Source organism: Marmota marmota, unplaced genomic scaffold (assembly GCF_001458135.2).
Source record: "Marmota marmota marmota unplaced genomic scaffold, marMar, whole genome shotgun sequence".
Classification (NCBI taxonomy): domain Eukaryota; kingdom Metazoa; phylum Chordata; class Mammalia; order Rodentia; family Sciuridae; genus Marmota; species Marmota marmota.
Window position 1 is genome coordinate 3546800 of NW_026000164.1, and position 24643 is coordinate 3571442.

At 59.2% G+C, this 24643-nt stretch overlaps 1 protein-coding gene across 1 annotated transcript in view; it reads right to left on the reverse strand.

Annotated features, from left to right (window-relative positions):
• Positions 1 to 24643, reverse strand: part of LOC107149076 (SCO-spondin) — a 51476-nt gene that overhangs the window by 21731 nt on the left and 5102 nt on the right. The window contains exons 10-58 of the mRNA XM_048786947.1: positions 24168 to 24320; positions 23748 to 23916; positions 23327 to 23567; positions 22855 to 22999; positions 21786 to 21903; positions 20620 to 20795; positions 20310 to 20537; positions 20047 to 20212; positions 19616 to 19850; positions 19169 to 19358; positions 18967 to 19061; positions 18456 to 18712; positions 17990 to 18124; positions 16815 to 17011; positions 16581 to 16708; positions 16389 to 16498; positions 15929 to 16078; positions 15655 to 15748; positions 15402 to 15571; positions 14959 to 15192; positions 14538 to 14759; positions 13882 to 14118; positions 13028 to 13156; positions 12847 to 12938; positions 12540 to 12771; positions 12256 to 12408; positions 12012 to 12152; positions 11754 to 11936; positions 11492 to 11642; positions 10809 to 10962; positions 10653 to 10707; positions 10009 to 10113; positions 9604 to 9804; positions 9389 to 9516; positions 8575 to 8731; positions 8343 to 8493; positions 7778 to 7850; positions 7251 to 7308; positions 5491 to 5667; positions 5038 to 5181; positions 3744 to 3914; positions 3494 to 3658; positions 2569 to 2748; positions 2350 to 2472; positions 2118 to 2247; positions 1914 to 2039; positions 1683 to 1774; positions 740 to 913; positions 280 to 444 (exon numbers count right to left, since the gene is read on the reverse strand). Coding sequence (XP_048642904.1) covers positions 280 to 444; positions 740 to 913; positions 1683 to 1774; positions 1914 to 2039; positions 2118 to 2247; positions 2350 to 2472; positions 2569 to 2748; positions 3494 to 3658; positions 3744 to 3914; positions 5038 to 5181; positions 5491 to 5667; positions 7251 to 7308; positions 7778 to 7850; positions 8343 to 8493; positions 8575 to 8731; positions 9389 to 9516; positions 9604 to 9804; positions 10009 to 10113; positions 10653 to 10707; positions 10809 to 10962; positions 11492 to 11642; positions 11754 to 11936; positions 12012 to 12152; positions 12256 to 12408; positions 12540 to 12771; positions 12847 to 12938; positions 13028 to 13156; positions 13882 to 14118; positions 14538 to 14759; positions 14959 to 15192; positions 15402 to 15571; positions 15655 to 15748; positions 15929 to 16078; positions 16389 to 16498; positions 16581 to 16708; positions 16815 to 17011; positions 17990 to 18124; positions 18456 to 18712; positions 18967 to 19061; positions 19169 to 19358; positions 19616 to 19850; positions 20047 to 20212; positions 20310 to 20537; positions 20620 to 20795; positions 21786 to 21903; positions 22855 to 22999; positions 23327 to 23567; positions 23748 to 23916; positions 24168 to 24320 — 7660 coding nt within the window. The remainder of the gene's footprint in view (positions 1 to 279; positions 445 to 739; positions 914 to 1682; positions 1775 to 1913; positions 2040 to 2117; positions 2248 to 2349; positions 2473 to 2568; positions 2749 to 3493; positions 3659 to 3743; positions 3915 to 5037; positions 5182 to 5490; positions 5668 to 7250; positions 7309 to 7777; positions 7851 to 8342; positions 8494 to 8574; positions 8732 to 9388; positions 9517 to 9603; positions 9805 to 10008; positions 10114 to 10652; positions 10708 to 10808; positions 10963 to 11491; positions 11643 to 11753; positions 11937 to 12011; positions 12153 to 12255; positions 12409 to 12539; positions 12772 to 12846; positions 12939 to 13027; positions 13157 to 13881; positions 14119 to 14537; positions 14760 to 14958; positions 15193 to 15401; positions 15572 to 15654; positions 15749 to 15928; positions 16079 to 16388; positions 16499 to 16580; positions 16709 to 16814; positions 17012 to 17989; positions 18125 to 18455; positions 18713 to 18966; positions 19062 to 19168; positions 19359 to 19615; positions 19851 to 20046; positions 20213 to 20309; positions 20538 to 20619; positions 20796 to 21785; positions 21904 to 22854; positions 23000 to 23326; positions 23568 to 23747; positions 23917 to 24167; positions 24321 to 24643) is intronic.

The following is a 24643-nucleotide window of genomic DNA, read 5'->3' on the forward strand; positions in this document are numbered from 1 at the left end:
GTGGCAGGCTGGTCTGACTTCCTGGAGGAGCCTGCCCTCCTAGGCCACTTCCAGGGGAGGAGCCCCGTCCCTAGCAGGAAGGAGCAAGAAGCCTGCAGGAACCTGGTCCCCAGCAGGTGGGGGAGGGAGGGGACTGGAGGGGACAGTGGACATCCCGTAGTCTCCCTGGCTCAAGGCACCTTGTCCTGAAGAAAGAGTTCAGTGATATGAGAAGGTGAGGGTGGAGAGACGATCCTAATCCCAGCAGTGTGGCCAGCTAGAGGATGGGGAGGAATCTACCTGTGCAGGGCTGTGTGTTGCAGTCCCTGGTCTGGCTGTGGGGTCCCTGACATGCGGGATTTCCAGGAGCCGAGCCAGAGCAGCTGCGTCCACGTATCTGGATGCCTCCATTGCAGGGGGCTGAGCAGGCAGACCAGGAAGCCCACGCACCCCAGCTGCTCGGCACTGTCCAGGGTCAAGTCCACAGTCACAGACATGGCACAGATGTGGATAGGGGAGGGGTTGAGAGAGGTCAGAGTCCTGGGTCATGCAGGTCCCTCTTCTAGGACAGTCCCAAACATATTACTCATGTGCTGGCTCATGGGTATACGGCTAGGGCAGGGAGGGGTTTCAGAACAGCCAGGGTTCCTCCATTCCCTCTGCTCCTTCGTCTCCCTAAGGCTTGGGACCTGCTCAAGGGTCATTATTTCCTGATCCTCATCCACCCAAGTGTCTGGACACAGGAGCAGTGGGGCTGTACCTGGGCACACAGGGGGGCTGCAAGGCTCCTCCTGGGTGGCCTCCCCTGGGCAGGAGATATCCCTAAGGCTGGGGCAGAGTCGGGAACGATGTCGCCAGCCAGGGACTCCTCCAGGGACAAGGCAGCTCTGGGAGCAGGAGGACCAAGATGTCCAGGGTGTCCAGCCCAGCACCTCTGCAGAGGGACACAGGACAGGCCAACATAGAGGACCTGGTTGGGCTCAGAAGAGTCGATGAACTCAGGTCAGGTCTGAGAAGCAGAAGGCCAGGACAGTGTTCATGAGCAGGAGGGATTCTGCTCCGGGCTCAGGGCATGGCCTCTGTCACCTCCCAGCTGGCTTGGATCTCCACTCTGAGCCCTACTTCTCACACGTGGGAGCCAGGAACAAAGCTCCCCACTGAGCCTGGCCTCAGCTCCATACCCACACCTACATACCCACAGTCCAGCCAACCTCTGACATGATCATCACTCATCCTCACAGTTCTCCTAGAGCAGTTCTTCCAGATCTTTCTATGTGGGAAAACTCAGAGTCTCTGAACACCTGACCTCTCTTTTCTTCCTGCTGCAAGACTGTGGCCCAGAACCGTTGCCCCTTGCCCCTCCTCCTTGGGCTGACCCTGGCTCTGCTTCTCCTCACGTTCTCCTCCCCGTTCTGTCAGCCCAGAGAGGGCTGGCCGTTTGCACCTCTCTGTCTCTGTGCTCCTGCGTCCCTCCTCCAGCCAGCCTGGCCAGCCTCACCTCCTTCCTGGCTCTGCAGACGCGTGCTCCACCTGGCCAGCCTGCTCCGTCAAGGCAGCCCGTAACTCACCCCCACCAAGCCCATCCCCCGAGGCCAGTTCCAGGGCTGCCTCCGGCACTGGGGAGGCTTTGCTGATCCCCATCCAGAGTGTCAGTGGGTCCCATCCTCTGTGTTCACAAGGACGAGGGGCAGGCTTTGTAGTACCTGTCCCACAATCCACGTGGCAGACCTGCAGTTCCTGCTTGTCCCCTTCACAGGGGGCACCTCCAAAAGCCGCAGGAGGGTTGGAGGGAGACCTGGGAGAGAGGACATCCTGAGTGCCTGTCCTCCTGCTGCTGCCTTCCTGTCCTTCCTCCTTCCACTACCCTCCCCACCAGGCCTGCCTGGCTCTGAGCCTCTTCCCGTCTCTCCCCCGTTTCCTTCCTCCTCACGCACCTGAACCTGGCCCTCACTCCAGAGCCACAGGAGCGGTCGCAGGGAGTCCAGGAGGACCAGGCTGACCAGCCGCAGGGCTGTGGGCAGGCCCCTGGCTCGCACACCAGAGTCCCCCTCTCACACATGCTGCAGGGAAGGAGAGCGGGGGAGCTGGTTGGCACTGGGGGCCCTGCGCGGGGCCCTGCCCCGGCCCAGCACCCTCACCATTGGCTGCAGTTGTCCAGGAGGAAGGACATCCCTGGAGGCTTCAGCTCTTCACCCACAAGGCAGGGGCACTCAGAGAGGGGCAGGCAGTGAGCATCATGGAGGAGGAGCCCCGGGGGACAGCGGCATCCTGGAAGCGAGGGAGAGGAGGGCCCTCAGCTCCATGGGGTCAGCAGGGAGGCGGGCTAGAGACGGAAGGCTGGTGGGCTTCTGCCGGCTGGGTCTACCTTACCCTCCACACAGGGCCCAGTGCAGCTTCCGTTGGTCTCGGGATCCAGGCAGGAGGGTGGGCATGGGGGCACCAGCCCCTTCTGGCACAGCTCAGCATTCACATGCACACGGCCCAGCCCGCAATCTAGGGGATGGGCCTCAGGTGGGGTGAGCACTGAGAGGCCCAGAGACCTGCCCACACTCCGTGTAGGACACCTCTCCCAGCCTAGCTCCCCCTTACCTGTGCCACCAGTGCAGGGCTGCAAGCCACAGGGTGCCCTTTCCCGGGAGGCCCCAGGACAGGGTGCACCGCCATTCTTGGGTGGTGGGTCCATGCAGCTCCTCTGGCGACTCTGATGGCCGCCCCCACAGGAGACACTGCAAGGTCCCCAGGTCTCCCACTCTGCCCATGCCCCAGCCACTGTGGGGAAGGAAGAATGGGGGGGCCACGGAGACAAAGACTGTACTAAAGAGAGGAGGCAGGCAGAGCAGAGGCGCCCTCCCCGGCTCAGTGGTGCTCTGGGAGGTCTGTAGCTTCCTCTGTCCCAGGAACAGTCCCCATAGGTGAGGACACTGGGTTCCTCCCAGGACAATAGGTGTAGTCTCTGAAAAGGCCCTGATGGCCAGAACCCTGGAGTGGGGCGCACCCTGATGACAGTAGTAAACCAACCAGAGTGAGGGTTGGGACCAGACGTGGGGCTGAGGAGACCCTATGTGGGAATCCCCTCTCTGGAACAAGCAGAAGAGCCAGGGGCATGGGGACCAGTCCCTCAGATTCATGGAACAAAAGGGCTACAGGGCCTTCTGTGTGGAGCCCAGGGGTGAGGGGCACAGCCAGCTGACATCTGTGGTCCAGTGCCAAATCCCACCTCATGTGGCCTCTCTACCCCCACAGAGCCTGCTGGGGCAGGAATGGCTCTGGGTGAAGGGACTCACTTGGGCCACTAGGAGGCAAGGCGGGAGGGGCCAGGGAGCAGGTTTCCCTTTAGGGGCTAAAGGCTGTCATCAGGGGGTCATCACACTCTAGATGGGGGGATGGACACTGGGGTCCCAAGGAGAGCAGAGGCACATTCCTGATGAGGGTCTCAGATGGGAACCAACTCAGGCCTCCCCCTCACAGGCGTCTGGGACAATCCCCTCTTCCCTCTCGGCTGCTGCCTACCTACCTGGGCAGGCCTGCACAAAGCAGGGCTGGCTGCGGAGCTGGTCCAGGGGGCAGCTGCCCCCAGGCAGGGGAGGCCGCAGCAGCTCTCGGCGCTGGAAGGTGAGGCCCAGGCCACAGCTGCGGCTGCAGCCACTCCAGCCAGACCAGGGTGCCAGCACACAGTCCACTGCAGGGGACAGATGCCTAGGGATCAGAGGGGGCTCACGCAGGAGTGGGGCCTCAGGTTAGAGCCTGACCCAGCTTGCTCTTACCACAGCCATCCTCGTCCGAGCCATCCTGGCAGTCGGGCCGCAGGTCACAGCGCCGCTCAGTGGGCAGGCACTCCCCGCTGCCACAGCTCAGCTGGCTCTGGGAGCAGAGAGTCCTGGAGGCTGGCAGTCCAGGCAGGACTGTGGTGGGCACCATGAAGGGCATAGGACTTGCTGCCCATGAAACACAGATAGAGGAGAAGGGAGCCACATAAGTGATCCCAGGCCAGATGATAAACAGCCCCTTCAGCCTCGGGCCAAGAGCAGGATAGAACTCACTGACCAGGGCCCTGGACTCCCTTCCTCCAGATGCCTCCTGCAGCCCGCACCTGAGGCAGGCTTCCTTCCACCATGTGTGGGTGAGGTCTACATGGGCCTGTGGTCTACACAGGCCTAGCCTACTCTACTTGTCAAAGGCTCATGGGAGTGTCCAGGGAGAGGTCACAGCACCTGGAAGAGCAGTTCACCCCCTGTTATATTGTCCCCCAAAGGCTCATGTGTGGAAGGCTTGGTCAGAGGTGGGGCCTTTGGAAGGTGATTGGATCATGAGACTCTTATCTCATCCGTGGATTAATCCACTGGTGGGTTCATGACTGATGGCCTAGTGAGAGGTGGTGGAAACTTCAGGAGGGGGTCCCAGCTGGGGGAGAAGGTTGCTGGGGGTGTTCCTGAACGGCTATATTTTGTCTCCAACCTCTCTCCCTCCCTCCTTCCCTCCCTGTGCTTCATGGCTGCCATGTTGTGATGAGCTTTCCTCTGCCATGATGTTTCTGCCTTGGAGCCAGTCGACCAATGAACAGAAATCCCTGAAACCTTAGCCAAAAGAAGTCTTTCCTCCTTAAGTGTATTTTTACAGCAATGAGAAGCTGATTAACACAGGCTCTGCATTCTGGAATGGTGACTCCCAGGGGTGCCCCTTCCTGTGATTGATTAGCACTTGATTTTTCTTTTCCTGATTGAAGAGCAGGTTTTGATCATAGTGATTACTTTGATGGCTGGCTGGAGGGTGGGAGGGTGGTTGGATGGGTGGGTACATAGATGAGTGGATATGTGGATAGATGGGTAGATGAGTGTCCTTAAAGGTCCAATAGATTTTATAAAACAGGGTGGGACTCAAGCTCTACCCTATTCCCTCTCTTTGCCATTTCTACAGAGGTTCACTTTCCTGGATTTTTCATATTCAGTTCCTCTCCTCTCTTGCTGCCCCCTGCTCTCTCAGATCCTCCCACATGACTGGAAATGGGCACAGTGTCTCCTCAGGTCTGAAGCCCTCTGGCGGTCCCAGGCCTTGTCTCACCGCAGTGCCGCTCGTCATCGCCGTCCAGGCAGTCCTCCTTCCCATCACACAGCTGCTCCGGCTCCACGCAGCCCAGCACCTTGCAGGGCAGCTGCCCGGGGCTGCATCGCACGGGTGGGAAGGGGCTGGGGGCAACTCTCTGGCCTGTGGGTGCCACCATAGCCAGCTGAGGAGGGACCTCGTGGCCCTGTGCTTCCTCCCTGATCACCTCTTAGCAGTCCCCAACCTTCCTCCTCTTGGCATCTGGGGTGCCCCACTTTCCGCCTCTCTTGGCATAAAAGGAAGGGAATGAATGGGGTCGGGAAACTTGGGTCGTACGCCTGGTTCTACCAAAATGACCTTGATCCATGTGATTTTGAGCAAAGCGACCAACCTCCCAGGGCATCTGCCCTTTCATGGGGAAGTGGGGCTCACAACAGGCTTTGCGCCCAGGTAGAAGAGCTCAGAGCTTACCAGGAGGGGTCATCGGAATCATGGGGTGTGTGGGGAGCACTGTCATGGCTGCCATTCCTGGTGTCAGGCTCTGAAACCCAGCATGGAATGTGGGAGTGTTGCTCCCCATCTGCACGGATTCCCCAGAACTTGGGTGAGGAGCTTTGGAGGCAGGGGCAGGGCTCACTGGCCTCTTCTCTGTGGGCAGAGGGGAGAAGGAATGAGGGCTGCCCAATTCCCCTTCCTATGAGAGGACACATGAGAGGGTGTCCCAGGCTTCTGTGTGGTGCAGGGTAATCACAGGGGTCACAGACCATTCCCTACCTTCCAAGGGGCCTCAGATTAAAAGAGAAAAGAAAGTAAAGCAGCTCTTGGTAGTCCAAAGAGCATGAGAAGAGTTTTAAGTGAAAAGCAGAAGAAAACTTAGTTTTGATCTGAGGTTTGTACTCTAGTCACAGAAGACACTTGTGGTGCCAGGTTTGGTGGCACATGCCTGTAATCCCAGCAACTCAGGAGGCTGAGGCAGGATGATCACAAATTTCAACCTCAGCAACTTAGTGAGGCCCTAAGCAACTCAGCTGTCTCTAAATAAAATACAAAAAAAAAAAAAAAAGGGCTGGGGGGCTGGGGTTGTGGTTCAGTGGTTAAGTGCCCCTGGGTTCAATCCCTGGTTACCCACTCCCCGCCGCCAAAAAAAGACACTTATGGCAACTTTCAAGTTCAAATTCATTATAAGATAGGTCATTTAGGGGAGAAAAAGAACTGAGGTCATTTAAACACAGCAGCAGAACAAGAGAACACTAGCAAGACTCAAGATGAGCCCATTGTTACTGCTGTACAAAAGCCAAACAAACTAGTTTTGACTTTGTGGCACTACAGTGAAGAGTGTTGAGAGAGTCATTTTCTTTGCAAGAGATTCATCTTCAAAAACAGGCTTTTTTCAAGAACCAGACTTAGATTGAGACTAGAATTCATCCCATGAGTACAGGTTTGTGGATCTGAGGGGTGGTGTAAGTTACTTCATCTCCTTTTCACAAAAGACACAGCCATGGGCCAGCTGGCCTTGTGGACAGCTGTCATCAGAACCCCTTGAGGGGCTCAGAGGTTGCCACCAGGCCCGACGGTCCCACAGGAGAGGAAGCCAAGGCTTAGGCAGGCGGCACAGTGTGTCCAAGGTCTGCCCGGGAGCAGGAGAGCCAGAATATGCCTGCTGTCTGACAGTGGAGCATCCCCTCCTCCCTTCAGAGAAGGGCCTCTGGGGACCACAGTGCTGGTGAGTGGTTGGTAGCTCTGGGGAGGCTGGCACATGACCAGGCTGGGACCCCATCCTTTCCTGTTTAGGAACATGCCAACCTGGTGACCCTGCCCACTCTCAAGCCCATTTACGAATATTTCCTGTCAGCAAACACTTTAGAAAAGTGCCTGGCTATTCAAGTGGGTGAGCAGAGGATGTCCAAGCCAAGTGGCCTCCCACTCCCAAAGGGGAGACCTATCCGGCCAGAGCCTGAGGGAGGTGGTCACACTGCAGGTGGCCCAGGTGCAGCCCTAAAAGCTGGCCTGGAATCTACCCTTGAATCCAGGAGGGTGAGCAGGGCAGGACCTGGCTATGACCAAGGTGACCAGTGTTTCCCTGAATCAACCCTGCAGCTCTCTCAGTTTTGGGGATAAAGTCAGGGGTCAGGGCACTTGAACCTCGGAGACATCACTGCCCCTATCTCTGGAAGGACGGACACAGATGGTGACAGGGGCATGGGAAGGGAGAATGGAGTTGGCACACATACCTGTGGGGGGCACGGACGAACCCTGCTTGGGATGCCAGCGGTCAGTCTCTGCCAGACCCTGAGAAGGAGAGGGCTCAGCCACCTTGTGCGGTCAGCAAGAAAGGACCCTCTTCTCCACCCATCCCCCTTGTTTCAAGCCTTGTCCAGGATGCCTCTGGGGACACCTTGGCACAATGCTCCTCCAGGCTCCCAGAGAAGATGCCCTGGCACTGCCCCATGAGCACAGCCTCCCCTCCAGGGGCACGGGTCTTTTGTCTCCAAATTCCTCCAGGACAGAGCCTTTCCCTGTGCTTCTCTGCACCTTCCTCTGTCCCTCTGGCCCCCTGCTCCCCACCTGGCACTGAGCTGGTGGTCCCCAGAATGCTCCTGACTAAAAGCCTGACAGAGCAGTACCAAGGAAGACAAGTAGAGGAAATGATGAATGAATGGAGAGAGAGGAAGACGCAGGTGCAGGAGCAGTGCTGGGGGGCAGAGAGGCCGCCCCCAACCTTGCACCCCACCTGCTGGGTCTGCACCTTCCCACTCACCTCACTAGGCTGGGGAGGCAGTGGTCCCCGCTGGGTGGAGAAGAAGGTTGGAGTCCTGGCTGTGGAATGGCCTCTGAGAAGAAAAATCACAGAGGGAGCTCCAGGGGCTCTCCCAGTCGGAGCACCCCCCCCAACCAGGAGGAGTCAGGGGTCTCTGGGCGAGGTCTGGGCATTCAGGAAGGATGCTGCCTGCTAAGTGGTGCTCAGTTTGCTGTGTTGAATCACCAGGAGGACCTGTAAAGTACGCATCTCTGGGTCCACCCCGAGAATCTGCCTGTCTAACAAGTTTCGGGTGCTGCTGGCCCAAGGGCCATATTTGAGAACCACTGAAGACCAGACTAGGAGAGGTCTAGAACCTGAGAGACCATGGGGAAAGGGCCTCGGGGTGCCCAGATGCAGCTCCTGGCATGAGGGTCTGTGGGCCCCTGGGTGGAAGGAAATGCCAGTTATTTCTTAAGGAACTAATGCAAGGACTGTCCCTTGGGGAGACGGAAAGGCCCAGGAGTACAGAGGTTGCAGGAAATGCAGGGCTGTCCCTCCAAGTCCAGGCCAGACCCCAGGATACCTGCCAGTGTCCACAGGCAGGGGCCCACAGCCCTCCTCATCAGAGCCATCCTCACAGTCTGCTGCACCGTCACATGGCACCCCCCGCAGAGCACAGTCACCATTGGCACAGCGGTGCCCAGCCCCTGGGCACGGGGGCACTGGTGGGGACACTGTGGGTAGGGGGGTGCTGTGAGGACTACCGCCATCCCCCTGCTCCCTCCTGGTCCTCCCGTTCCCAGCCCAGCCTGTACCTGGCTCACAGCCCAGGAGCTCCACCCACAGGAAGAAGCCAGGCTGCCTGTCGCTGTGGGGGACACTGTGTGGCCACACCCTGATGTACCTTGCCTGCACCATCCGGCTGAAGGCCCACACCTTGGAGGCCACATCTTCCCAGTTCCTGGGGAAAGACTGAAGCACAAGGTGCCTGCTGACCGAGTCCTGCCTCTTTCTCAGGCTGCCGTTGTGGCCCTACTGAGTGACCCTCCTCTCTGCTCAATCTTCACAAGAGTCCTGCCTCTGCCAGAGCCCATGTCCCCCTGGTTGTAGCCACCTAGTCCCTCAAGGCTGTAGGGGGTCTGGTCGTGGCCTAAGCTCCTCCCACTGAGGTGGCAGGATTCCTATGGCAGGGGCCAGGTCCCACTCAGAGCTGTGACCACAGGGACAGCCCAGCACCGGGGACAGAGCAGGTACTCCTTAAACAGGTCAGAGGGAACACCTGTGGACTGATCCTTCCTGGTCGTGGGCCTGTCTCCAGGCGGCGGAGCCAACCCCGCAGAGAGGGCGGCACTCAGGCTGCTCCATATGGACACACGTGGGTCTGGGCCTCCAAGGCCCTCTGTGACTTTAATGTGTTCCCACCTTCCCCCTTCCCAGGCTGCTGTCGACAGTGACACTCCGGCCCTCTATTCCACAGAATATAGTCCCTATTACTTACCAGTTATTCCTTAAGCAACTAATGCAAGGACTGTCCCTTGGGGAGACCGAAAGGCCCAGGAGTACAGAGGTTGTGGAATCCACAAAGGGGATGTTGGGTCACTGGCCTGAGAGGCCTTGGGCATTTAGTACCTTGGGTGGGGACAAGGTGCCAGGCAGGATGTCATGGTAGTCCTGCCAGTGTAGACCATCAGTGCTGAACTGAAGCGAGAAGCTGCTGACATGTGGGCTGGAGGAAGTGGGCCCCCACACGAAGATGCCTGGAGGGGCCGGGCCAAGGGCGAAGTCAGAGCTGAAGGACCAGTTCCCCCCACTTCCTCCCCCCACCCCGCCGCCTCCTCACTGACCAGTGAGGTTCCGGGGCTGGAGCAGGTCCAGCTGCAGGAAGGGTGGCCCGCTGTGCCACTCAGCATAAGCACCCGCTCTGGGGCCAGGCCCTTTGGTGGGAGCCCCCAGGAGGGCAGCCCAGGTGGGGTGCTCCAGCTGCCTTGACCATGTCCACAGACTCCCCGGGGGCAGAGCCAGGCCCAGGGGAGAGTAGCAGGCATCTGGGGGCAGGAGGGGAGGTTGGAGGGGGCAGGAGGGGGTGCCAGAGGCATGCCATAAAGGGATCTGGGGAAGAAAAGGGCCACACAGGTGACCCTGACCCAGGACAGGGGGCGGGAAGGGCAGAGCTGGAGATGGGACAACTTCCTCAGCACTCCCAGTGGTCTGCTTCCCTCCCAGGGCACCCCTCTCAGCTGGGTCCTTACCTCCTGGGGGAGGCAGAACATAGGTGACCAGAGGAGGACCCATCTGGGGACTGGGGGCTGGAGCAGGGGCAGGAGTGGCTGTTGGAGGCACTGTCTGATTCTCTGCTGTGTAGGGAGACCCAAGGGTCAGGAGGAAGAGACCCAGAGAGGCTCTCGCCAGCCCCTCGCTCAGCAAGGTCCTTCCTATTTGGAGCACTTTCTCTCCCACGACAGCCCAGAAATCCCAGAACCACCCCAGCAGGAAAGGACACCTCTTTCCCTTTGTATGAATGAAGGTTTTACATATTTCCACTGAATATTCAGAGCACACAGAATAAAACTGCCAGTGCAAAGCCACTTTAGGACTAGGACAGAGCAGGTGCAGGTGCAGTTGCTAACCCAGGACTGCTGTCATTAATTACAACCTTGTGGGCATTAGAAAGGGGCTGCCTCTGGATGGAAGCAGTCCTGGGGCTAGAGGCTAGTCCCCACTGCTGGCAAAAATTGTCCAGTGAACAACATGTACAACCGTGTGTGCTCTGGCTTGATCCCAACCTCATCAGCCTATAGGTACACTTTTAGAATAAGGAAGCTGGACCATCCCCAATTCCCTCCTAAAGTCCTCCTCCCCTTGGCCCCTTCTGCTACTACCCAGACCCACTTACCAGGCAGGGCACAGTAGCAACACGATTCTCCTACTCCCTCCACCAGGATCCAACCCTGTGGAGCACAGAAATTAGCCACTTGCCCACCTCTAACCCACTCCATTGGCCTCCACAAGCCTGGCCTCGCATCACCCCTCCAGGCTCCCAGGGCCTCACCTGGGGACAGCTGCCCAGTGGACAATAGGGGGAGCAGTGCACGGTGCCCATATGCAGACATTGGCATACCCTGCAGGGTCCCCCACGCCAGCGCTCCCCGACCTGGTGTGTGTGGCCCTGCTGCTCACAGCCCTCACAAGGCTGCGTCTGGCACCTGGGGAGGAAGGGCAGCCTCAGCATGGGGAGGGCTCACTAACAGTGATCACCCTCCTGGTTTGCCTGGATTGAGGGTATTTCAGGACTGGGGACTTCAAGTGATAAGACTGGAAAAACCCAGGTTAATGTCTGGTCATCACCTTGAACCCCATCCCACTCCTGAATTCCAGAAATTGCAACAGGCCCCAAATTGGGGAAGCAATTTGTGCCAGCTCCACCAGCCAGCAGAGCTGGTCCGAGCAGGGTGTGCAGGCGGAAATGGCTGTCCCCCAAAAGCTTCACCCCGCACACCTCCAGAGACACAGGGGACCCATTCCCACTCCTGCATTTGTCGAGCTGCGTGTGTGGGCTCCGTTTGCCCTGCTTTGGATCTAGATGGCACAGCACTAAAGGAGGAAAAGGCTGGGTCTCCAGGGGGTTCTGGGGTTTAGGCTGGGAGGGCACTGAGCACTGATTTGGGGTCTCTCGTGGGAAGGGGCATGCAGGAAGAGCGAGCGTGAAGGCGAGGGCAGGGTCCCTGCTGGTACCTGCGAGCCTTGCGGTGGATGCCTCGGCACTGGCGACCTCGGCCGGAGAGGCGGGGGTTGTTGGGGCTCCGGAAGGACCACTGGATGCTCTGGCTCCCACAGGGGCCCAGGCACTCGGCCCAGGGGGACCAGGAGGACCAGCCACAGTTTACTGAGAGAGGGCAAGAATTAGGGCCAGGAGGCAGAGGTGAGTGCCCAGCTGGGTAGCCTGGGAGGAGACCAGGGACCTTGAGAGAAGGGCCACAGGATGCAGGGTACTCACTGGCACAGTCTGGGTTGGGCCGGCAGCGCCGGGGCCTCCCATCTTGGCAGACACAGAGCTGGCAGTTGGCTTTGATATGCTGCCCAGGCCAGTAGCGGGCACCATCCACCAGGCAGGGGCACTGCCGGGGCCACACACACTGCCCCTCACTGCCCAGCACCTGCCCTTCTGGGCACCAACAGCCTAGGGAAGAAGCACAGTGAGGTTTCCAGGCAGACACTGTGGCCTCCACAGACCCCGATCCCGGAGCCCCCTCACCTGGGCTGCTGCAGGGCCTGTGGGATGAGCAGATAGCCTGGCCAGAGATGTCATCGCAGGTCAGAGGGCAGGGGGCACAAGGCTGGAACACCAGCTCCCCAGAGCAGGTGGCATTGGGACAGCCATCCTGAGGGCAGGGCTCTGAGAGTGGGGTCAGAGACTGGGGAGGGAGGAACAGCAGCAAGGACAAGTGTCCCCCCAGCAGCCTCCCGCCCCCCACCTGTGCCCTCTCCCTTCCACTCACCAGTCTGACGGGTGCTGTGAGGGCCCCCGGGCAGAAGGGCACAGGCTTGGCCCCCATTCTGGAGTGGGTGGCACTGTCGCTGCCTTGTCCTGGTGCCCCCACAAGGCTCAGAGCACAGAGACCAGGAAGACCAGGAGCTCCATTCACCATCCACTGTGAGGGGAGGGATGGGGCGGGAGGGGGTGGGAGTGCAAGGCAGGGTTGAAGGCCCGGGGACCTTTCCTTTCTCCTCTCTCCAGGCCCCACTGTCCCACAGTCGCTCCCTTGTGTTCCCAGCCCCTTACCTGGGCAGGCCTTGGTAAAGCAGGCCTGTGACTGGTGGGCGGGGCCTGGGCAGTGCTGCAGCACCAACAGCCCGGATGGGGAACAGCTGCGGCTTTGGCTCTGCACCCCCAGCCCACAGGTCTGGCTGCACGGCCCCCATGGGCTCCAGGGACCCCAGGTCCCACAGCCCTGTTCTTCTGGGGAGAGTCCTGCCTCTCCTACCAACTCACAGTTGGGCTGCCCATCACACACCTGGGGGAGCAACAGGCTCAGGGCTTCTGCATTGGTGCACGGCTCTGCCTGCCACCTCCCCTTCCTGACCCTCACCAGGTGAAAACCAAGGCAGTCGCCATTGGGGCAGGAGTATTCTGGGCAGGGAAATTCTGTCCTGTTGAGACTTCCTGGGGGTGGCAGTCCCTCTGGGGAGCAAGAGAGAAAACCAGTTTGCAGGGAGTTGCAGCTGCCTCCGGGCAAGCACCAGCTGCAGACCCATGAGAAGTGTTCATACCACAGTCCAGCTCATCCTCGCCCTGGGGACAGTCGGGGACCCCATTGCAGTGCTGCTCAGGGTTCAGGCACAGCCAGGGAGCCAAACCACAGGGCAAGAGGCCATGGCACAGGGGAGGCTGGGTGGAACCTGTGGGCACAGTAAGAAGGGTCCTGCTGTGCTCCTGTCCCTCCTACTCCATCTCTGCAGAAGGGCCTAAAGGCACTGGGGGAGGAGGGCAGGCAGGAGGCAGAGCCAGCATGGGGCTCTCCATGGCCAAAGAAACCCTTGGAGGAGTGTAGGAGGGGTGGATTCTGGGGAGGAGCCAGCCCTCGCAGGGGAAGTGGCCAGGACCAGAAAGACCAACTTGTCAGGGCTACAGGGGTTCAACCCAGGTGGGATGGGGAGAAAATGGGGACAGGGGAGCCCTACAAACAGACCCACTCCCTAGGCCCTCAGAGCCAACACCCACTCTCTTGTCCTTTCTTGTCCCAAACCAAAAGCCCCTTCCTTCTCCACTGGGCCTGGGAAGGAGGGCAAAGAAAGTTTCATTTAAAAGATCAAAGGGCGGGTCTCGCTGGTCGCGCCTGTAATCCCAGCCTTTCAGAGCATGCTCAGAGCCAACCTCAGCCACTTTACAAAGCCCTAAGCAACTCAGTGAGACCCCGTCTCTAAATAAAATACAAAAAAAGGGCTGGGGATGTGGCTCAGTGGCTAAGTGTCCTGGATTCAATCCCTGGTACAAAAAAAAAAAAAAAAAAAAAATCAAAGGAACACAAAAGTTGCTCAGACTGATGTCTCCAAACCTAAGTCACTGTCTAGCTGTGCGCAGGGGGTGCTTGGGGAGGGCCGCGCAGGACAGGGGAGACTCTCACCACAGGCGTCTGGGCCCTCGTCAGAGCCGTCGGGGCACTGCGGCACGCCGTCGCACAGTTCCCCGGGGGACACGCAGTGTGGGCCGCGGGCGCAGGGCGCGTGGTGCAGCGCGCAGGGCCCACCGCAGCCCAGCTCGTCGCTGCCATCGGCGCAGTCCTCCTCCTGGTCGCAGCGCCAGCCCCGCGGGGTGCACTCTCCGCTGCCGCACGGAAACTCCAAGGGGCCGCAGCTCCGTGCTGGTGGGGGTGGGGGTGGGGGGCTGCACTAGACCCCGCGGGAGTGGACCGGCTTCCGCAGGCGGGTCTCGCCCTCCCACAGCGGCTCCTGGCTCACCTCCCGGCTCCAGGCTCCAGTCGTCCTGCCCCTTACCTGAGCCAGCCCTCCCCACCTTCAGTCCCTCCTGGAGTCCAACCCACCTCTGTATTCTGTTGCCCTATTGGTGTCCCCAAATTTCTCCCTGGTTCAAGAACTTCCCTTAGATTCCCCTAACTCAGAGAAGGCCTTGGGTACAGAAAATGAGGCTGGACCTCAGTTCCCCTCAAATGCCCTCCACCTCTTTTGGCTCCATCCCCAAAGCACCACCCACATGCCTTCCTCTGTGGTCCCATCCCCATCCTCCCCAGCTTTCTCACCCCATCTTCTCCAGGAGACTCACCAGGGCTGGCACTGCCCAGCGGACTTGAGGCACCTTCCAGGGAGCCAGTAGAGGGGCCAGGCAGGGTGCCAGCTGGGGGCACAGGCAGAGAGGGCAGCGGGCAGTATCCAGGCCCCTCGTCGGTTCCATCTGGGCAGTCCCAAACTCCATCACACAGCTGGATGGTCCCCACACAAGTGCCGTCCATACAGGACACTTCCCCAGGGGTGCAGTTCACCTGCCCTGCAGCCAGAAAGGAGGAGCTGCTCCCAGAACATTGCCCCCTTTTCTCACTACTTGGGGTGCCCCCACTCAGGTGCCAGCTTCACAGGCAATATATAACCTGGCAAAGAAGTGGGCGGGCGAGGCTGGGGCAACCAGGAGCTGGGCCTGGTAGGAGAGCGTGCCTGGTGGGCCCGAGTCCAGAGCAGAAACAACTAACCCAAACAGGACTCCTCATCAGCGGCGTCTGGACAGTCGGGATGCCCATCACACAGCAGGGTGAGGGGCAGGCAGCGCCCATCAGCACAGGCCAGCGAGTCATAGGGACATGGGCAGCCCTGTTCATCTGTGCCATCTCCACAGTCATCCTGCCCATCACAGAGCAGGGACAGGGGCAGACAGTGGCCGGAGCGGCATGACATCTGTCCCTCCACACAGCCTGGGGTGGCGCAACCTGGCATAGGGTAAGCAGGCAGGCTCAGGACGCTGGAGTCAGAGAAACCCATAACCCTAGAAGGACTGGAACTCCCTACCTGTCCCTCATTCCCCAAGTCATAACTGCTGGCCGTGGAAGCAGCAGCTCAGGAAGCTATCCTGGGGACACCTGCTGCACACCCAGTGAACTCAGGTACCTATGCCTGTCACACAGGTGAAAGCACTCACCCTCCTCATCTGAGCCATCGCCACAATCGTCTTGGTTGTCACAAAGCCACTCATGTGGAATACAGTGCCCACTTCCCTGGCAGGGAGACTCTCCTTCGGCACAGTCAGGCACCAGCTCCTCACAGGGGGCACTGTCACCCCGACAATGCCACTGGCTTTCCCGGCAAGTGCTGAATATGGTATCCTGGGATCAGCCACGGCTGGGTGTGGCCAGTCCAGGGGCACAGGGTCCACCCAGGTACTCCCCACTCACCAGTTCCCACAGTCCTTCTGCAGCACAGTCCCTGGTGGGAAGAAGCTGCCACCCCACTCACAGGGACAGGCAGATGGCTCCATGCAGATTCCTCCTGAGATCACAGAGCACAGGACTCCAGAGGGAAGGGGGCACAGTGCCCCTGGCCCAGCCCACCACCATGGTCATGTGGCCCTTTCCCATCACACAGCTGGATGGTCCCCACACAAGTGCCATCCATGCAGGACACTTCCCCAGGGATGTCCCCTCCCCTCTGGCCTTTCTGACTACGCACCATGCAGCAGAGTCCCTTTGGGGCAAAAGCAGCCCTCCACACAGGCAATGGCCCGGCAGTGCCATCCAGGCTCAGCATGGTGGGTAGGGCAGGCGGGAGGACAGGTGGGGCCACAGGCCTCATATACTTGTCCCCCTTCACACTGCAGGGCTGGGTGGAGAGAGAGAGAGGCTCAGCTCACTCAGGTACAAGGGCACCAGGTGAGTCAGCCCAAGGTGACACCTATGGAGGGCACAGAGTTCATATTGTAGACCTTGGCTGAGACCCTCCCAAGGTGATGTGGGACACATGGGCCCTGTTGGTCAGACATTCTTGCATGTTTGGTTCAACTGGAAGTGTCTGGCACACGGTAAGCGTGTAGCACATGTTTGAACTTCTGACTAAGTGTCCAGCTGGTGGGCAGGCTAAGCACCATTCAAGGGTCATGCAGGTGACAAGTCTGAGAGTTGGGAACACTCACGGCAGAGCTCCTGGCTGCGCCAGCGCACATGGTGCCCATGCCGGGCACACTCGTCTGCGTAGGCGGCAATGGCAGAGCACAGGCACTCACAGTCGCCCCCTGAATCGCAGCTGTGGGAGGAAGCAGTCGGCTCAGCAGCCCCGCGCTGCCCCCACACACTCACTGCCCCCCACTTGGGCCAGCCTTCCTCACCCACAGGTGTCGTACACACACCACTCGTAGTGCTGCTGTGGGGGCACCTCTGTGTGGCATGGGACGAAGAGCTGCTGGAGCATCACTCCGCAGCGGGCACGGGCCCAGGCTGCGCGGTGTGTGTTTACCTGCAGCACAGGGCACCATCTCCAGCACCCTGGGCCAACTAGACACCTGCCCCAGCCCTGAGCTCTGGCAGGCCCACCGTCCCTCCCGCTGTCTGCCCAAGCTCACCGTGCAGGGGTGTGGCGGGTCTCCTGGCTCAGGGCAGAGCGCACTGAGGCGCCAGGAGTGGGCAGCCAGCTCAGCTGTGGGCTCCAGGACTCCTTGGCGACTCCGCAGGTCATTACCGGCGTCTCCATCAAAGTCTCCACATAGCCCAGCCACACGACCACGGAAGTGTGGGGACAGCTGTATCAGGACCCGGGTGCCTGGTGGCATCATTGTAAAAAATGACCCTGGTACCCTTCAGCAGGGCTGGGGTCAGGAGAAGACCCAGGGACATAATACTGCCCTGCATGGGTACCCCCACCCAACAGAGAGTGCTGGTTCCCTCTTTTCTGAGGGGGTGGGTTAATTGGTGGTCATAAATGAAGAGACAGACATTGGAGAGGAAGGGCCAGAAGTAAGAGCCTAGTTTCCTAAGCAAACTTAGGTTGGTGCCTGTAATCCCAGAGCCTAGGGAGGCCGAGGCAGGAAGGTTGTAAGTTCAAGGCCAGCCTGGGCCACTTGGTGAGAACCTATCTCAAGATATATTAAGAAGTGCTGAGGATGTGGTTCAATAGAGAGCACCCCTGGGTTCAATCTCTGGTACCACAAGGGGGAAAACAAAACTAAGTTTGGAAAACTCCCCATCTGGCTGCATTCTGGATGGGAAACCAGGATGGGCTGAGGCTTTCCCACACCAGAGTCCTGGTGGCGAGGCCTAGAGGCAGCCTGGCTCTGCCGCGCCGAGTCGCTACAGGGTTATTTTGGCTTCCCTCAATTTCTCACTGAGAGTTCTGTTTCTAAAACGCCAACTGCTTGTGTTTGGGTGGTAGAATGTTGAATCTATTTTCATTTCTTCTTCCTAAAACTTGGTATTTTCTAAATATTTCTTGGGTGAGGCAGCATTGCTTTCATAATGAAGAAAAACAGGATGAAAACATAATTTGGAAACTCTGACCACTTGTTCGGGCAGTGAGGTGGGGGTGGTGTTGGGCTGGGGGTGCCCAGTGGAGGCCAGCAGGGCAGGGGAGGCCAAAGATCCTGGTCTGGCTGTTACTCTGGATATCTGCCATTGAGGGTTGTTGGAAGCTCAACCCTGATCTCAGAGCTGGGCAGGCGCAGGGAGGAAGGGTTTGGGGGGAGTCCAGTCCATCCAGTACTAAGGCTGGGTGTGGGTCAGGTGCATAAGGGTGGGGCCTAACCTCCATCCCAGAGCAGGGTGAGGCCCAGGCGTGTGGTCAGCAGCAGGAAGAGGCCTGCACGGTGCAGACTCATCCCTGGGCCTGTGTAGGCCTTGGGGGGTGTTACACTCACCCCGTTCACCGTCACTGCCCGGCCTGGAGAGGAGGAAAGGTGTTCAGGGCCAGCATGGAGTGAAGGGCCTCCCAGGTCCCATGAAGCCCTGCCCTCTTCCCCTTCAAACCTCCTTTAGCCTCTCTACCTCTGTGACCTTAGGAAAGTCATTAGACTTCTCTGGAGCCTGGTTTATCTGAGAAATTATAATTCCAACCAGGAGGAGAGCCACCCGTCCCACCCCTCTGAGGACAACCAAGCCCAGTGAGGACTCGACCTAGGAACCTGGACTTTGGCCACCCTGGTGTGTGGCTGTTATACTGTGCTGGAGTGCCCCCACCCCTTGTCAGGGTCTCCTTGCAATGTCACGGCCACCTCTGAGCATGTGCACAGTAGTGCTCTCCAGACGCACGGTCAGTGCCTTGGTGCAGGTGAGGCCGCTGGCCCCGCAGGGCAGGTTCTGGGCAGAGACGCTGAAGCTGCCACTGGCCTCTCGAACCAGCAGGTACTCGCAGGCTCCGGGGAAGGTGAGTGTCAGCCCATCAAACGTCACATAGTGGGGGGCACCTGATGCCTGGCACCATCCACTGCACAGCTGGGCGGTGCAATGCCACTGTCGGCCCTGGCACACACTGTGGGCAAGGGGCAGGGACAGAGTCACTGAGGAAGGGACCTGAGCTGTAGCAGGGGAGGCAACTGGTCCAGATTCCTGCGACTCCAGATAGGACCCCAGTGTGGAAGATCCCAGAGGTCCCCAGTACCCAGCCCAGCCCAGATGCCCTACCCCACCTATCACCCCAACTCATTCTAGTGGGGGGAAACATTATGTTTGGAGAGCCAGTAGTTACAAGGCCAGAAGGGTGTAGGTCAGGGGGGCTGGGCATACCAAGTGTTGCAGTTGTCCTGGATGGTGGCATTAGGTGGGTACCACTGCCCACTATGACGGCAGGGACAGAGATCAGGAGGCACACAGCGCTCATCCTGGGCAGAGAGTGGGGACACTGTTTGGGGCAGATAGGGGAACAGGACAGTGCCCTGGTGCTGGGAAGGCCACTCTGGTGCCCCATCCCATCCCCTCCCAGCCTCACCAGCAGCACGGTGCCTGGAGGGCAGACACAGCCATCAGTGCTGCCCATGGGGCAGGAGTGGTTGGCACTGGGGCTGTCACAGGTGAGGAGGCAGGCTCCAGGAGCATGGACAAGTTCCCCGGGGCAGAATGCACGCTGCAGGGTGCAGTGGTGGGCGGTGCAGTTCCAGAGGCCCCTCTCCTGGCAGATGCTGCGGGAGGGTGGAAGGGGAAAGAGGCAGGCCCAGCAGAGATTCAGCCTCCAGGCCACTGGTCTGCTCTGCCAAAGTCCAAACCCAGACGCTGGGGACCCAGGCACCAGATCCATTTCACTGAAACCCAGCTCTGATGCCGGAGCCCTGAGCGCTGCACCTCCCAGCACCCCAGCCTGCTATGATCAGCCCCTCCTCTCCAGCCCTCCCTCTTCAGCCCATATTCTTTCTCTTGCCCCCCAAGCCATCATCCTCACCAGCGATTGCAGTCCTTCATGGTGACACTGCCAGGGGTGTAACGATGGGCTCCAAGCTGGCAGGAGCACAAACTGGGGGGGACACACTGGCCCTCAGGGTCCCACAGCAGGCCAGGGGGGCAGTTACAACCAGACACACAGCCGGTCAGCTCCTTACAATCCTCTGGCTCTCCGCAATGGTGACCACACACTGGAGCGCACTCCTGGTACTCTTGGCCACCAGGACACAGGACAGCTGGACCCAGGGACATGTGCATATCAGGAGCATAGTCAACCCCTCTGGAACATACCCCCGCTGTGCTTCCCCAGGAAGAAAAGCCCAGCAACCCCCTAAGGTCAGAGGTTCCTGCCCTCTCCAGCTTCTCCTAGAAGGGGCCAGAAGGAGGAGGTGGGAGGGAGCGTGAGGTAGGGCTGCCTGGGCAGGGGCTCACGGCAGAGAGTCTGGTTCCTCCAGGACAGCAGGGCGCCCTCCTGGGCACAGCGGTGTGCGTAGGCAGACAGCACGGCACACAGGCAGTCCCTGCCAGGGGCACAGCCACACACTGCCGCCAAGCAGCGCAGCTGGAATGGCTCCCTGTCCACCAGCCTGTGGCAGTCCTTGGGAAGAGAGGAAGCGGGGCTCTTCCTTATGAACTCCTCATTCTCTTGGGTCCCCATTGCTGCCTCCCTGTGACTGGTAGGCCACCCCGGCTACCTGGAAGGCTGGGCCATGCAGGATGGCACAGACTGCCTCTGCAAAAGCAAGGTGCTGGGAGTGTGTGCTGCAGGGGAAGAGCAGGACACTGTCCCCAGAGGAGCACTTTCCATTGCCTGCCACCTGGAACCTGCTAGCAAAGTCAGCAGTGCTGGTCTCCACATCCCCAGCTGGTGTCAGGAAGTCATCCTGCTGGTTCCAAGTGAAGGTACCACACAGACCTTGGACCTGGGCCGTGGAGACCATGTGGGACAGTCACATTCAGACTCAGCATAACCTTTCCCAGCCTTTCACCCGCCTCCTGGCACACCTGGTGGGCATGGTGGGGGGCCAGGGTGATGTAGGCTGCAGGGTCAGCCACTCCCCAGAGGACACGGACTCCTGGCCAGCGTAGCAGCAGAAAGGTGGAGGAGGCTCTGGAGATGCTGAGGCCCGCAGTGCCAATCCAGGGCAATCCCACATCCTGCCCATCCACCAGCACAGCTCCTGGAAAAGCAGCCTGATGATGGGGTGGCGGGGGGCAGGTGGGTGGATGGGGCTGCAAGAACAGAAGGACTCGGGTGGGAGTGGGAGGGCCTGTATCGGAATGGGACCATCAGAGTGACCCTCAGAGGCCACCAGTCCCACTTGAGACTCCCCCTATGGGAAGTCTGGGAAATGATCCATCTTTATTGGGGGGAAGGGCTGGTGTGAGTGAATGGTTCCCATTTCCTCTGGTTTTGTCTTGTGTGAAGTGGCTATGACAAGCCTGTCTTGTCCCATCTGTGAAAGAGGATTATAAGGATAAATTTCTTTGGTGGCTTTGAGGTGGCCATGACAGCAGGACCTTTACTGGAGCAAAGGAGGATGCCTGTTAGTGCCCCCCCCCCCTTTTGAACCAAGAATTAAACCCAGGGGTGCTTAACCACTGAGCCACATCCCCAACCCCTTTTTATTTTTTATTTTGAGACAGGGTCTTGCTAAGTTGCTTAGGGCCTTGCTAAGTTGCTGAGGCTGGCTTTGAACTCTCGAACCTCCTGCCTCCGCCTTCCAAGCCTCTGGGAATACAGGCATGTGCCACCATGCCCGGCTTCAGTGTCCAGTTTTGTATGTCTTTTTCCCGTTGTGGCTGGCACAAAGAGCTGGCACAAGAGAGCGAGGAACTGACCTGGGCATGGGGGAGTTGGAGGGACAGTGGCTTAGAGGGGCCTGCCTGGTCTGGTCATGATGAGATCTTTTAGATTTTCATAACAGTATGACTTGTGTTTTCCCCAAAGATGAGGCAGAAGAGGCCTTGGGACACGTCCTCAGGACAGTGTGTCTTCCTCAGAGATGGGAGGAGGCAGTGAACCCGGCTGCAGAATCTGGGGCAGAGTTGTTGGGCTCTGAAGGGTGGGGAGTGTGGAAGGCAGGGACTGGATGGTACCCAAGTCTTCTGGGTGAGAAGAGGGGACAGTGGGCGTGGCAGTCACCCTGAGAAGGTAGACCTGAGGCTACCTGAGTCTCTGAGCTGGATGTGGGTATCCCCCAGTGAGACAGACAGGGCTTGGAGGCAGCTCCCAGAGTCGCAGTCCCCATGCTCCAGCACGATCAGCAGCTGCCCTTTCACGTAGTCCTAGGGACAGACAGAGGAACACAGGGCTGGGCAGACCCTCCGTTTCCCTGAGGAGGCCTCTGCAGATCTTTAGCCTCATCCAAGGCAGCTCCTACCCATGTGGGAGCTTTCCAGCCAGACAGACACTGTGAGAGATGGGGCTTGACCCTAGCCAAGATTAGCACACACAAATGCTTGTGCAAGTGTGTGCATGGGGTTGCATGAGTATATGTGATTGCACATTTGTTTGTGTCTGCATGAGGGAGGGATGATTCCCATCTTTCCTCCCCGTGGGTAGGACGTTACACTCCAAATGACTTACACTTGCTAAATCTATGTGTGCATGCCTGAGTGTGCTGTGTGCCTGCCTGTTTGTGTCTGCGTGCATACAGGTGTGTGTGTGTGCACCCACTGGTCTTTGTGTGCCTCGGGGAGATGGCTGCTTAGATCCTACTCAGCCAGTCTCTATGCCCCACACTGCCCATGAAAGGAGGGGTGCAAACAAAAGAATGTGAATGGTCCACTACTGAAATGGGGACCCTGGATGAGTGGAAAGGAACGTGATCTGTGCTGACCCTGGGAAATGACCCATCTTTATTGGGAGAGGGCTGGGATGGGAGAAGGGTCCTTATTCCCCCTGGGGTTGTCTTGTTGAAGTGGCTCTGACAAGCCTGTCCTGCCCCATTTGTGAAGAGGACCATAAGGATGGCTTTCTTTGGTGTCCCTGAAATGGCCATGACAGCAGGACCTTCACCAGAGCCAAAGGAAGGGGTGGGAACCCAAAGAGAGGCTCTGGGGTCTGGGGAGCTGGTCTACCTCCAGCATTGTCCTTCTGGGCTTTTCCTTGCAGGGTTAGGGTTTTGCTTTATTTTTACTTTTTTGTGCTTTCCCTATAGCCCCCCTCCCCTGGACACCTTGGGGAGGGACCCTTCTCTGGTAAGATCCCTTTCCCAGAGTTGGTCCTCTACCCACCTGCACCAGGCTGTAGTGGCAGCCTGGGTGGCCCCGGAAGAAGAAGCTCCGCCCATCAAAGGTGAGGTAATGTCCATCGCCACCTACTGCGCACTCAGCAGGACACAAGGCCTGGGCACAGTGCCAGTGGCCATCCTGGCACACACTGTGGACACATGGGTGGGACAGGGCAGTGTGGCATCGGTCCCACCCTGGGGTGGGGAGGCTAAGCTGGAGTCAGTCCCCCAAACCCTGCTCTCTTGCCTCCCTGATGTCCCCACCACCCCTGGAAAGGGTAGAGGTCAGCTGGTCAGGGCTTTAAGAAAGGCCATCAGTTATGTCAGCAGAGATCACAGGTCACTGTGATCATGCCAGGAGGGAGCACAGCCAGAACAGCCTGGCTGTTTGGGGGAGGCAGGTTTCAGAGAAAACATAAAGGGCAGGACCAGAGACAACCACGCTGCTGCCACCCCATCAAGGCCTGAGGACCCACCATGGATTACACAGCTGGTGCACAGTGTCGCCAGGGGCATAGCGCTGGCGCCGGTGGTAGCAGGGGCATCTGGAGGCAGGCACACAGAGGGCACCATCCCAGAAGAGGCCAGGTGGGCACTCGCAGCCACTCACACACTCTTCCCTGCAGGACCCTTCCTCTTCCTGGCCCACTGCCGAGCAGCTGGCGGGGCAGGAGGAGACGCAGTCGGAGTGGAGCTGACCCCCGGGGCATAGACGCTCTGTGGACATAGGAGTCGGCTGTGAGGGGCTGAGGTGTTCCACCAGACCCTGCTGACTCTGAAGAGCCAGGAAGCCAGGGGAGCCAGCTGGGAGGGTGCCCAGGGGTGGCAGTGCCTTCAGAAAATGAGGCCCTCGAGGACCCTCGGTCATTTTCACAGGGCAAGACGGTCAAGTAGTACCACAGAAGCCAGGCTTCCTCCAGAGCACGTGGATGCGTCGCCTGGCACAGGCCTGGGCATAGTTGGCAAAGGTGGCACACACAGCCTCCTGCCGCCCCTCTTGGTGCCCCAGAGCAGCCCCTGCACAGTAGGCAAAGAGGCAGGCCTCGTGGTACTCATCGGGGGAGACCTGCAGAGAAAGATCGGCCTGTCAGCTGGCAAGCGCCTTCTCCTCACCAGCACCTCCCACCCCCTGAACTCTGGAAGGGACCTGTTCCCAGAGGTAAAGCCCAGGACAGGAAGAGGTGTCTTGACCAATGGCCCAACAGGGTCTAGCGGCAGGACTGGGTCGCTTGACTGGCTCCTCTCTAGTACCTTCCTGGCCCCACCCTCTGGACAGTCCCCTCTGGAGCTGGTCACCACCTCCACCCCCACCCATACCTGGGCATGGCACTGCCAGAATGGACTCTCCAACAGCTGGTGGCATACATCCTGGGCTTCAGCTCGCAGCTGGCCAGCATCCATACCTGCCTCGGTGCCTTTCAGGGGTCCCTCACAGCCCTGATCCACCTCCACTGCATCCAGACACCCAGGCTGGGAACAAATGGAGCCAGGCCAGGCAGCAGTGATGAGGGACATTAACTAGGAAAATGACCACTGCCCTCCTAGCCACTTTGAGGCCACATCATTGTTCCCACCATGATGTGGGCTGTGGAGGGCAGTGGGGACAAGCCCAAGGGGGAGGCAGGGGACTCAGGGTCACAGTCAACCGCAAGCAGGTGATTAGATGATGAACTAACCACCAAAGGTGATCAGTGATGAGGTTGGCCAAGGTGTCCCTTGATGGTCACTTCATACAAGACAGACAGACTGCAGGCAGCACCTGACACTGAGCTTCCTGTGGGATACGAGGCCTA